The sequence below is a fragment of the Apaloderma vittatum genome, unplaced genomic scaffold (assembly GCF_000703405.1).
Source record: "Apaloderma vittatum isolate BGI_N311 unplaced genomic scaffold, ASM70340v1 scaffold44234, whole genome shotgun sequence".
Classification (NCBI taxonomy): domain Eukaryota; kingdom Metazoa; phylum Chordata; class Aves; order Trogoniformes; family Trogonidae; genus Apaloderma; species Apaloderma vittatum.
In genome coordinates, this window is record NW_009712929.1 from 1 (window position 1) to 12,760 (window position 12,760).

The 12,760-nt window shown below is 39.5% G+C and overlaps 2 protein-coding genes across 3 annotated transcripts; one reads left to right on the forward strand and one right to left on the reverse strand.

Annotated features, from left to right (window-relative positions):
- Positions 1-1,205: 1,205 nt before the first annotated feature.
- Positions 1,206-7,729, forward strand: JAM2 (junctional adhesion molecule 2; the record flags this gene model as incomplete). Its single annotated transcript, XM_009868152.1, has 6 exons — positions 1,206-1,411; positions 2,843-2,945; positions 4,736-4,843; positions 5,568-5,583; positions 6,506-6,539; positions 7,697-7,729. Coding segments are annotated over 6 exons (500 nt in total), but the record flags the coding sequence as incomplete, so codon positions are not given.
- Positions 7,730-8,801: 1,072 nt separating this feature from the next.
- On the reverse strand, positions 8,802-12,653 carry ATP5J (ATP synthase, H+ transporting, mitochondrial Fo complex, subunit F6). 2 transcript variants are annotated; one of them, XM_009868151.1, is made up of 4 exons: positions 12,438-12,653; positions 11,091-11,215; positions 10,557-10,565; positions 8,810-8,919 (listed from the first exon to the last, which is right to left on the reverse strand). In XM_009868151.1, exons 1-4 carry the CDS (start codon positions 12,605-12,607, stop codon positions 8,915-8,917), a joined length of 309 nt encoding a protein of 102 aa, XP_009866453.1. In that variant the 5' UTR covers positions 12,608-12,653; the 3' UTR covers positions 8,810-8,914. The 2 variants fall into 2 exon arrangements, with proteins under 2 accessions (XP_009866452.1, XP_009866453.1); XM_009868150.1 differs by lacking the exon at positions 10,557-10,565 and having other exon boundaries at positions 8,802-8,927.
- Between the last annotated feature and the right edge of the window lie 107 nt (positions 12,654-12,760).

Consider the following 12,760-nt stretch of genomic DNA (forward strand, 5'->3'; position numbering starts at 1 on the left):
ATTGAGGAAAATGTTAAACAGGAGTGGCCCCGGCACTGAGTCCTGGGGGTCACCACTCGTGACCAGCTGCCAGCTGGATTTAACTCTTTGCACTCAGCCATTCAACCAGTTTTTTTACCCAGCAAAGCGTATGCCCATCCAAGCCAAGAGCAGTCAATTTCTCTAGATGAATGCTGTGGGCAACACATTACCTTACTAAAGTCAAGGTAGACAACATCCACAGCCTTTCCTTCATCCAACAAGTGGGTCACCCTGTCGTAGAAGGAGATCAGGTTTGTTAAGGGCCTGCCCTTCATAAAACCATGCTGACTGGGCCTGATCACCTGGTTGTCCTACATGTGCTGCATAATGGATCTCAGGATGATCTGCTCCATCAGGTTCCCTGGCATTAGTTAGTATTTCACTTGTTTTTCTTTATTTTTGCTTCTTATTTTAAAACCAGCAAACAAAAAACTATGAATATTTGTTAAGGTGTCAGTTGTGCTTTTAATATTCCACGCATGCCTCTTCATCCTTAGTTTTCCTGTATATAGCTTCAAGTTGCCGAAAACAAACAAAAACCCCATTCTTTTCCTATTCACATAATAAAAATTGTAAACAGACATTCATCTTCATGGCAGAAGGAATGATCTATTCTCCTCCATCTGTTTGGGGAATGTTTGTTTTTAATTTAAACTAAAATTTAGTAGCCAATTGCTACTAAATTGCTGGGATTTACACAATAGCCGTGGTGATGGCCAGTTCTGGTAATTCTTCCTGACAATCATTTTTCCAAAACCAGCTGACTTATTTTAATACCAAAAAAAAAATATTTTCCTCTTCTCACTTCAGTTTTTAAATACTGGGGCAGGGAAGTGTAGAATTGCTGCACTACAGTTTCTCAGAGTTATCCCTCCTTTATCTATGAGTAGTGAAACAAACCCTCTGGGGTTGGATGAGAGTGTATGGATTGGAGTCAGGATGACACAGCATGTGTTGGGGGAGGCTGGGAGCTTCTTCCTTCTGTTTTTAGCAACTTGTAAATTTTACTGTTCTCTTTAGTAGCAGGACTCTGCCTTCAGCCCTTTCTCCAGTACTCAATTTCAGTAAAATGGTAGTTTCTATGCATGTACATGAGTGCTCACCTCCTTCCCATTGGCTGTGAAACTGTTGTCATTTAGACAGTCCAGATAAGCCTGTGTAACAAATGCAATTTCTTCGTCCAGTTGCTCCGACCACTCCAGTATGTGAAGTACCCAGCTCTGCAATGACGGGAACAGTGGTGGAACTGAGCTGTAAGGAGACCGAGGGATCCCCTCCGTCTGAATACCAGTGGTACAAGAACGGTGTTGCCTTGTTGGAAAAGACGGGAGCAGGCAGTGCAAGAGCAGCAAACATAACTTACACCATGAATAAAAAGTCCGGCACTCTGGTAAGTGAAATAGTCAACTCTGTCATAACCAGCTACCAAGAAGACCAAATTTACTATTTGGTACAACAATGCGTAGGGGTCTTAATCCAAAAACGCACAAGGTCGTTGGTAGAGATCAGCGTCATGCTGATTCATGTGCTAACAAATGCAGAAGGTGGTTTCTGCCTCAGAACAATGACAAGCCATAGACAGTGAGCGATACAGACAAATTGGGTGAGTTGCAAGGCTGCAGTAATGATAAATGAGCAGAATCTAGAAAAATACATGACGAATTTCACCTCCTCAGTTGGCTAACTAGTGCCAGGTGAGAATCATCTTTCAGTATGTCAACAGAATTACATTTGATAGCACCTTAAAATCGGAAGCAGCAATTTCACATACCTCGGTAGGAGCACTGCTCTAAGGGCAGTCCAAAGCCTGTGCAGTCCAGTGGCACTTACAAGTTCCAGTCCAGTACTTGTGAAGTCAGTGAGAATGAGTTGGGGCTGTAAGCTTAGTTAGTTTTTTTTGGTTTAGTCATAGTTTGTTGTGTGTTTTTCTTTTGGTTTTTTGTTGGTTTGGTTTTTTTCTTTTTCTCAGAACTGGCTGTCTCTTTCTCATCCCTCTCCTACTAGCTGATCCTTCTAAACAAATTGATATATAATACTTGTGATGCATTGTTGGCTGAGATTTTTCATAAACAAAAAGTTGCTTTAGGAACACCCTACTCTTGTGCATGATCAAACATGGAAACTGAAATGTGACTAAGCATCGAGATTTGCTGTGAATCTTTTGGCATGCTATGGAGATTAAGTGGACTACTCAGAATTACTCATCACTTCTGAAAATCTTAGTTTTAAAGTATGGTGTATATTAAAGGGAAAAAAGTTAACAAGTGTGATGATTTAAAAAAATATACAGAGAAACACTGGAGTTGACATGAGGCCAGTCACTGTCCATCTCTTGCCTCCTTATTTTAACTTTTACAGTAGCAATATTTGAGAATTAGTGTAGTTTAGCATTTTTGTGTTGGAATAAGAGGAAGCAGCCTTTCTAGGGCAGGCCAAACCCACAAACTTTCTGTGGGAAATTATTTTTTTGTAGTATGTGATTTTGTTTTGACATTTTTATTGTTGTTTTGGTAAAATTAACAATTGCATGATCTCAGGGTTTTGAAATTAAAAGAAAATGCATTTTAGTGGAAAGTACTAATTCACTGAAAAAGAATATTGTTGTAGATACACTCCATCTAGTTAAATGTCCAGCTAAAAGACCCTCTTAGACCAGAAGCTGAAATTAAGGACTAGGAAATGTGACTAGGCAGGTGAATTATAAGGTCAGTCTGGACCTTCTCAGAATCCCAAAATTGTCAACATGTTAACATTTCTATCCTACAGGAAATATTAAGTATTTTTCCATTCTGGTAATGGTTTTGGACTTTTTCTTTAACAGCTTTTTAACACCGTTACAAAGAATGACACTGGAGAGTATTTCTGTGAAGCCTCCAATGGGATTGGGTTACCTCAGAAGTGCTCAGTGAAGCGAATGCAAGTTGGTATGTGTCAAAGAAAATATGGGTGAGATACAGTCTTGCAGGAGAAATTATTTTATTGCATGATGCAGCTGAGAAGCTCAGACCACATTGAATTGTATGTTTTTGTTTGATTATGGAGACATTCAAAGTCAGGCTTCATAGGGCTCTGAGCAGCCTAATCTACTTAAAGATGTCCCTGCTCACTGCAGGGCATTGGACTAAATGATCTTTACAAGTCCCTTCCAGCCCAACACATTCTACAATTTTGGGGGAGGGGTAATAATGAGTTCCCTATATGTAGTTGCTGTGGCTACTTAAAGCATTCCGTTGTTACAGCACATTCTCACAAACATATCTCACTGTATTTCACAGAAAAAGCAGTTACTGTAGTACCGAAAAATTATTGCAGAGCCAGCCTTTAGGTTGCTAAACACTGAACTTCACAGAACAGCTGCATCCATATGAGAGCCTTAATATTTCAGGATGCTTTTGTGGAAGGTGTACAGGATAATGTGCCAGTCCACTAGGTTATTGTATGAAAAGCCTCCCTTTTAAGATGCATTCATGTGAGATCTTAATGTAACAGATCAGAAATTTAACTCAATGACTCAGTGATACCTGCCAGAGGAACACTGAAGTCAGGGTATCTTAGAAATAAATAGACACCTTCAGCTGCCTGTTTCTTTTCTACTTACACAGCGTAGGTGAAGTGTAACATTGGTTAGCTAATAAAGAATTTAGCAAAGGCTGGAGGGGCAGAGTCTATAGTAACCTAAAACGTATGAATGGTTTTGCAAAATGTAAAACCAGCTCATGCAGATGTGGTAGGAAAGCAGATGGTAACATGACCTAACAAATACTGCACCGAAGTTCATGTCCAAGTATTCTATAAAGCAACTTTCTGGTGTTTTCTTAAAACTTAGCTGAAAATTGCTATATTGCAGCTTTTAATGCAGTCTTGGTTGATTGTGGGCAATTGTTCCACAAGCCACTAAACCAGAATCCCTCTGTTGTGGAAATACTTGCCAAAGTCCTAAATTGTTGTCAACCTGCACAAAAATTGATAGGTTTGGGGGGTAATATTCCCAACCTTAATGTATGTGCATGCTTAAAGTCAGGATCTAAGTAAGTAATTGGACATATAACAAAAAACTATGACAATGTTACTGTTTGGTTTTGTTTTTCTTAAAATGCATGATTGTCTCAAGCTCTTAGTGTTTCTATCAGGAAATGGGTATGGGTCATCACCTTCAAAATAAAAATGGCTAGACGTTTCAGTAGCCCATGTAGTGTTTAACTTCAAACATCAGAGGTAAAATATTGTGTTGAATTTTAAAAGCCTTGCTATTTAAAAATAAAAAAGCACTGAATTTTAAATAACTTGTGACTTCTTCAAGACTAAGATCCCACGCTGGCATCAGCTGTTTCAGTTATTTTAGGCAAACTAACTATATGAAAACACTTTTAAAGATTTTAAGATACTCTCCCTTAAAGACATACAACTTGAATAATACGTATTTGGGACAGGTATAATGAGGAGTGTGCATTGCTTGCCGCCTCTTACTGTTTCCTTGCTTTTGACCCAAATTAAGCAGTGCAAGTGTAGTGAGCACTCCTGATGATGTGGATGTGATGCAGGAGGTGCTTTTGGACTGCTTATCTACCTCTCAGTGCTCCTAATCAGCTTATTCAGCTTGGGCCAAAGGCCACCTATAGATACAAAAGGTGCCTGGGATAATTAGGGGGGGGAAAATCCAGCCAATGGAAATTTTTACAAGTTACAACATTGTGCTTATATTTTGTAATTACAGATGACCTTAATGTAAGTGGTATCATCGCTGCTGTAGTATTTGTGGCTCTGGTAATGGCATTGTGTGGCCTTGGAGTATTTTATGCCCAAAAAAAGGGCTACTTTGCAAGTAAGTAATTCTGCTGACTGTAACATGTCCTGCTTTTCATGAAGGCTGTAACTCCACGGTACTTAAGGGCATTAAAACAGCAACTTCTTTGTGCAGACATTTTTATTCTGCCAACTTCTACTGCAAAAGATACTTCAAGGATGACACAGGGACGTTTGTGCAGTTGCAGAAGGCTACCCCACAGCAGTCAAGGGTTCCTGGAGCCCCTCTGCCCTAGTTTTGAGAGGAAACGGCAAAAAAAGGAGACGTGAAAACAAGCCGCGCAGGTTCACTTTCAGTTTAAAAGGTCTTGAGCGGCCGAGTTCTGGGCGGGAGCGGGGAGAAGACCAAATTAACTGGCTCCCTCTTCTGGGTCATGGCGAAAGCGCAGGTGGGGAAAGCTCGAGTTTAAGAATTGCCGCCGCAGCACCCTCTCCGTAAGCGTTTCCACGGGTGGCTGCGGAGCTGAGCGCAGCGAGGAGCGCTGCCCCACCTCGGCGCATGAGAAGAGCACAGGCGAACGGAGCGGCTGCTGTTAAAGTTCACTCTCACTTGGAAAATCATTTACCACAACCTAATTTTTTTTTCCTGTTCAAACTCACTGCACCAACAAGGGACAGTTCAGAAATTCCTTCTAGAAACTGAGGAGATGAATAAGCTATGAGCAGCTATTTCAAAGAACTTTAAATCAGCTACGGGAACTGTTCTTGTGCTAATTCTCTCTTTTTTTTTTTTTCTTTTTCAGAGGAAAGCTCTTCCCAGTAAGTATCTTGATGCAAGTAGTACATAAATCACTGCAAATTTCGTTTACATTTCTGAGGATTTAGTAACTTTGATTAAGGCCTTTCTCACTCGATTCTTTTACCATGGCTTTTCTGAACACTGAAATAAACCTGATTGTACATGCCAGCTTGCTCTCTTATTAGCAGCAGTGCACTAATAAGAAACTGAATTAAGCATTATTACTGCAATAAATGTGCAGAGATGTATCTTTCCTTATAGTTATTATGTATACCCCTAACTCAGCTACAGGCATACATTTGTCTCCTTTAAACTAGTCAAAAGACGATGAGAACCAAATTGAACTGTCCTCAGATCCATGCCTACAGGTTATTTTTGGAAATGTTTTGTATAAATATGACTGGTGGAAACTTTGAGGGTGTCTGCTCTACTCCTCTGATATGGATTTATTTAATGCACTTACATTTCTTAGTAGCAAGTGAAGATTCCTCAAACTATATTAGTGCTCCCAGGCAAAGCTAAAATTGTGTGCTCTACAGAATTGATGGCTGGACTTCAATTCATATTCTTCTTTGCTTTTACAAGTTTATCTTAGTTCTAGATAATAGCAAGTAAACAAAGAAAGTGATTTTAAAAAGTGATGTACTAAAGAGAAATACTGTGTTATAATACTATGTGATTTATACTGATCATGAACTAGACAAAAAGCACAACTGGGAGACTTGAGAAGATGAGCCACAGGCTCGTTCATGTGATAATGACTGCTCTCTGAAAGCATTCAATGGATTTGTAATTCTAACTTTTCCCAAGAGGGAGGAAAAAAATCCTAAGGATTGCTGGCAATCTGGAAAAATGCACTCATAAATGAGGTCATCAAAGGGTCAAAACTAACAGCAGAAAAGTCACTATTTAACCTATGTTCCTTTCCTGTTCTGTTAACAGAAAGATGACCAACTATCAATCTACAAGTGAAAAGGCAAGTATTTTGCATTCAGTAATGTGTAACAAACTTGAAACATCTTCAAAACTCCTTCAATCTGTGATGTTTTTGCACATTTACACACACATCTCCACACCCTCCAAATGGTACATCCCACTGGTACCTGGAGATACCTCCTCTGTTTGCATTTATAGCTTCCTATTACTCAGTCTCAAGTGCCATACAAATACACCACCTTGTTCCATACTTTGCCATCTCTTGCCACACTGATTTTTACCTGGTTGTCTTACCTACTTCTTCCTACAGTTCTGTGTTCTATTAGCTTCCTTCATTCTTCTTTCTTTTTCATGATTATTTTCCCTCTATCAGATAAACTAAAGTGGTAACACCCTTACACTATTTGGCAATATCATCTTTATACTGTCCACTTAATGGTGCAATTTCTTGTGTAGACTTCCACTCTGCCGTGCTTGTGTGTATCAGTTAACCAAGGAACCTAACTCAGACACAGTCCAAGGCAGCAGTGAGAGAAAGATTGGGACTTAATTCCTCTAACATTAACATGGGTCAAAAGGTTTGACTAAATATAAAAGCTAAACACTACATTTTTCCCCTCTTCCTGAGAGAGCCTGAGGGCTTTAACTGCATGTACATTGCTCCAGCTCTCAGATAGGTGAAAAAAGAATGGAGCTCCAACTAGAACTTCAGCTAGGAGCAATTTAGTTTCACTGTCTGTAGCTTAAGGCTACATCAGTGGCCTTAAAAGCTCGCTGCCCCCCACCCATTTCTTTAATCAAACCAGCACATACTAAATAGCATAAGCTTATATATTGCAGGTGAAGGAATGTAAGAGACTCACTTGAGGCCAACTACCTGGTTGCTCTGAGTGGGAAGGAGCAAGCTTTGAAGAGCTGTGGTATCTGTTTCTCAGTATTAATGCACTTGTGAATCAGATGCTCAATGGTGCATCTCAACAGATGCTTGTATTTTCTAATAGGTTATTACTTCTTTTCTGGAGAGCAGTGCATTCTGTAGACTTCCCCTTCCAGAAGAGGGTAAACATTAGTTAGCGGTGCTTCGGGCATGCTCCTTTTCAATCTGGATGCCTTAGTTTCTCCTGAAATGTATGCTAAATGTTAATCTGTTTAAAATCGTGGAACTATGACTTATGTAACCTTGTCTGTTTCCTTCAGGATTTCAAGCACACCAAGTCCTTTGTTATTTAGAAGATTTCAGCCTCTGTGAGGGACATCACATTGACTACTTGTTATACAAAAGTATCAAAGGGATCTTTTGACCTCTACTCTGTAAATATTGTTTCCATGTACTACATGCTGAAAATAGAAACTGCCAACATTTAGATCTACATCAACCTGTCTGTGATTGCTTATTAAAAAAAAATGCCAGAAGAGAGAACAGAATTGAAAATACAAATCAACTCCTGTGAAGGCTTCTGTTTTTGTTCACGCGCACATGCAGCAATACGGGATTCACTCCTACAGCTTGGAACAATCTATTCCAATAACGTCCATAGATGATCTTGCCACCGCTACTTCTGCTACTTATGCCTCCACCATTCTCAAGGGCTCCAACTCTCCTGCAGTTCTGACTCCCTGTTACCTGCAAAAGCCATCTGTGAGTAAGCAATTGTGCAGGCTTAAACTCACTATCCTGACAGAATAAAGCTTCCTGTAACTGAGGCTCAGTGTTTTATTGTCTAATATAAAATGCCTACAGCTTCTCTTCCACAAGGAAGTGTATCTCTCTCTCTGTAGACTGCTCATGTAATTTCATTCTGAAGAAAAATCATGCAGTACAACTCAACCTGTAATATCTGAAGTGTCACAAATAAATAGTTCCTCACAACCTGAAGTGTTTGTGTCAACAGTTCAGCTACTGAAATTTAAAGCTTGCAACCTCAGTACCAGATTTCAGGTTCCTTCTAGAAGACTAACACTTCATTGCTTACATGGTATTGATGCAGTGTAAAATGAGTATATTTGCACCAATGCTTTTGACTCTGCAGGTCCATTACTACCCTAAGGCTTTGCTACAGATTTAAGGTTCAGGTTTTGTTTGGTTGGTTTTTTTGCTGCAGAAGCTTTTTAGATGTGACAAACTCAGAAAAACAAGAAGTTCCTTCTTGGTGTATCATAATCAGTGTTTTAAGTGTTCAGCACTAAAACACAGTGTAGCAAAGCAGTTTTGCAGTTTAATATTGTGAAACACCACACAGATGCCATCAACTTGGAAGAGCTGATGACCACAGCTAACATACAGTTAAGAACTTATTCACGCTTCTGAAATCAAACTGAAACACTGCATTTATTAAGTTACAACTGATGCCATGTTCAGCAACTCCATAGATGCCGTGTCGGTGTATGACCTGCAGAAATCACTTTGGAGTCTCCTCAAACTTGGGCTCTAAAGGACAAAGAGGAGAGAAAAAATGTCGCATTAGTCTCTTTTTTTATTCCATTTTATTTTTATTTTTTATTCAAACACCATAATTGAACTGTTACTCAAAGAAAACCAAACACCAAGTTGGCGAGATAAAGCAAACTCTTGCACACTGCAGTCTATGCCACCGTTTACTCTGCTTGCATGGGGTATGATTGGATGTGGGCTGCACTGAAAAATAAAGTACGCTGGAGACAGGTCTTTTCCACCTTAGAGGAGTTACGCATGAGGTTTAAGACAGATGTGCACCTCTGTAACATGCTGCCAAAACAGCTTTTAGCAACGCCTGGGGTAGGGTGGAAGGCAACAGAGAAAGTGAAGGAGTCAAGCAGAATGTGACTGAACATGAGTGGTATTTCCAATATAGCCCCACTATAAGAACAAGTAACCAAGCCTTTCTTCCCTCTTGATTAATGTCTTACCGCTGATTAACAGAACCGAGTGCGCAATTTTAACTTCACTCTGCAAAAGATATTCTCCACAAACAACACTGAGGAAGGAGTTCTTGATGTCAGAAGTAAAAACTCGGATCAGGGTTTCTGACAGGTGAGCTATTAGTGCCTGTTCTCCTTACTACAAGGAGTCTGCAAAGTAAGGCTCAGCTGTAATAATCTTCACAAAGAAAAAAATTAAGTTTCTACACACTTAGTTTTGGGAACTTTTTGAAATTAGCTTAGGGACATGCAACAGTGGTAAAAGCGCACAGGTCTCTTCCCACTTTGTTTGGATCCTGTGGTCACACCAATCTCCTTTCAGTACCAAACCTAAACTTTAACGTAGTATTATTTCACATACTAGATGGAAATAAAACTGAATATAAAGAAACCACATCTGTAAAACTGGGTTGGGGGAAGAAAAGATGCTGTTTTATTCGCACCTGTTAACTGACACCAAATACTGTCTTAATCCAACTGAAATTATCACTAAAACTCAGAACATTTTTAGGTGTGTTCCTAGTCTAAATTAACAAGTCCAGGTAGTCCTGTCAAAACTACAAGTCACTGGCTACTGTGGCTTGACCTTGGCTGGCTGCCAGATGCCTACCAAGCCTCACTGTCCTTTCCCTTCCCCCTCAGGAGGGGTGAGAACAAAAAGCAATTTTTCATCCTTTTAAAAATATGTTGTCACAGAGGCACCACTCGCATCACTGACTGGCTTAGTGGGTTCATCTTTGAGCTGAAAAAAACTGGCTCTTGTCCAACACCACACCCCCCGGCCTCTCCTGACAGAGGCCACTCTTGCAGCCCCGCTACCAAAATCTTGTCACATAAACCAAACACCCTGGCTCGTTCAAAGGATTGCTGAATCCCAGCTACCAGCTGCTTGCAGCTTATCAGAAAGACAGCTTAGGCTTTGCAAAACCCAACCTTAGCTAGAAATGCTTGTGAGTGATGAAAACTTACAGCTGTACTTAAATTAGCAAACAAAAGAAATAAACAACTATAGAAATGAGCCTGTCTGTAAAAAAGTAAAGTTGCTTTTTGCAACCTAAGGAAGACGGAGTCTGTGCAGTTTCTCTGCACTCTTGATAAACCAACTGTCACAAGCAGTCTACTTGTCTTCTGGGTAACATGAAAACACGCCAACACAAACTTAGAGCAGCTGGATGGAAAACATATCCAAATAACTGAAGGAAAAGGTTTAATATCATTGAGTCATGAAGTAATCATAAGTAACAAAGTTACATTCTATGTCCGTTTTCTGAAATCACTGAGTTGCCAGATGAGCTTACAAAATTTAGAAATTGTTGTTTGGATGACATGGACAACTAGTTTTCATATTACAGTTTGCTGCCCTCTTTGGGAGAGTGAGAAAAAAATACAATAGGCCCTGGGCTATTTCTTTAGGGTCTCTGAAGGGTAATTAAGAAAGCTTGATCCGACTGCAGGTTTTGCTAAGGATCAGCGTAAGTAAATCCACAATTCCACTGGAAAAGGCAAAAAAAAACCCAAAAAAGGAGTCAGGATGAACCAGGTATGGACTGTGTGAAAGTATGGAGATTCACTTAAGAGCACCTTATGTGAAATTAATGGTCCAAATAAAAACTAAAATGGAACTGATTAAGAAAATAAGTCAGCAGACATGTCCTTACTTGCAGTTAGAAATTCAGTAAGATTGCAAACTCACCCTCAAATTTAAATTCTGGAAACTTGGTTAGATCTCCCTCACCATAGGCCCGTTGGAGTCTAGCAAGGGATTCATTCATGTCTTTCTGAAATTCGGGGCCTGCATCAACAGGCCCTCCAGCTTGCCTAAAAATAATTAAAAGTTCTGATTAACAGTTCAGTTCTGAAAGTTCACATAGAAGTTCTACATTTTCGTGGCCATTTATGATTTTAAAACCTTTCTGACAGCCGAGCAAAGCAAACCATTTAATATACTCTCGAAAGTCAAAATATGACACACCTTAGGGCCTACTTACCTTACATATAAACAAGGTTCTCAGGGTACAGTATAGGCTTTCTACTATCAGTGATGAAAATCCAAGCTATGGAGGAAGCCTTCTGAGACCCAAAGGCACACTGGGTATCCAGGCTTTCAGGGGTCTTTGACTCACTTGTTCCAGATGCGATTACCTTACAAGATTGTAACTTGTACCTCTGGTGTTTCTGAATTAATGTAAGTAAAGCTTAACTGTTCTTGCAAAAAGAATATGTTTTGAATACTAAACAACTGAAAAAAACCCAAGAGACTGAGTACCTTGCATTTGTACAGATTCAGAGCACCATTTCTTGGGATACAAATATAAAATAATTAAATTAAAATCTTTAGATTACCAATGCTCAGTTGTACCAATACAGATATCATTTAAGTTTGGTAAAGCCACCAAAAATATGCCTCCCTACACAGGCTAGTTTGTAGGTATGGAAATACACATCTTCCTCCAGTAGAATAAAGAAGTGTCTTCCTTCCTTCCTAAGGATAAATTACCCAGAATTACTATAGTTTTAGTTTCTTTTAAGTAGTTCATTCACACATTACAAGAATGTAAGATTCCATTTGAACAAACTGCTTATTAACTTAACATGTTTACTGAATCAGCTTCACAGCTCCACTAATTCCCAATTCCTTTTGGAGGTTATTTCCATGCAGATTCTGGAAATATGGCTGACAAATACCTCTTTTCTCTAGACAGACAACTTTTTATTTTTGTTGTTCTCTATTTACAGAGCACATACACAGGTTAAAAAATAGCGTACTTTTATGGTCACATAGCACTCAAAAAAACTTAATTGAGTGCATTAACTCCCTCAAAAGAATGACATCAGGTTACCTTTTTCTTATTTTTAAACGGGAAAAAATTGACATTTCCTGTCTAGCATGCAAGAACAAGCCTTCTCACTTCTGACAATATCTGTGTTGCAGGAAAGTATACCTTAAGCATGTAGAGACCAAGCTACAAAGCTAGCATTTGTCAAAAGCAACAGTTTTCCCCCTTTTGCCACTAGCCTTTAAATAATTTCCTTTACTTACTTGCTCTTTGTGTTGTACTCTCTAATCTTGTCCAAGAAGAGCCTCTGAACTGGATCGAGCTCTTTTGCCTTGTTAAAGACAATAGCAGAAAGCCCTATGTTTCTGCGCAAGTGAATGGAAACAGCAGAGCGAAAAACGGAAGAAAGTCGCAGAATCTGATGCAGAATCATGATGACGCTAATGTTTTACCTAAAAAAGAATAAAAATAAAACCAAGACATATTAGAAACATGGAACCAGCTAACTCTTTCTGCAATGGAAACGTGTAAAGAAGTAGAAAATTAAGTTCGGAGCTGAGCTTTGAACCAGGAGCGCCTGGGCGGG

What these genes read in the sequence shown, in the direction of transcription:
- ATP5J (XM_009868150.1), bottom strand. Translation starts at nt 12,607, where the DNA reads ATGATTCTGCATCAGATTCTGCGACTTTCTTCCGTTTTTCGCTCTGCT. An exon ending in GAGTACAACACAAAGAGCAA is followed by an intron (nt 11,216 to 12,437) that starts GTAAGTAAAGGA and finishes AATTATTTTTAG; the next exon opens with GCAAGCTGGAGGGCCTGTTG. An exon ending in TCCAGAATTTAAATTTGAGG is followed by an intron (nt 8,928 to 11,090) that starts GTGAGTTTGCAA and finishes TTTGTCCTTTAG; the next exon opens with AGCCCAAGTTTGAGGAGACT.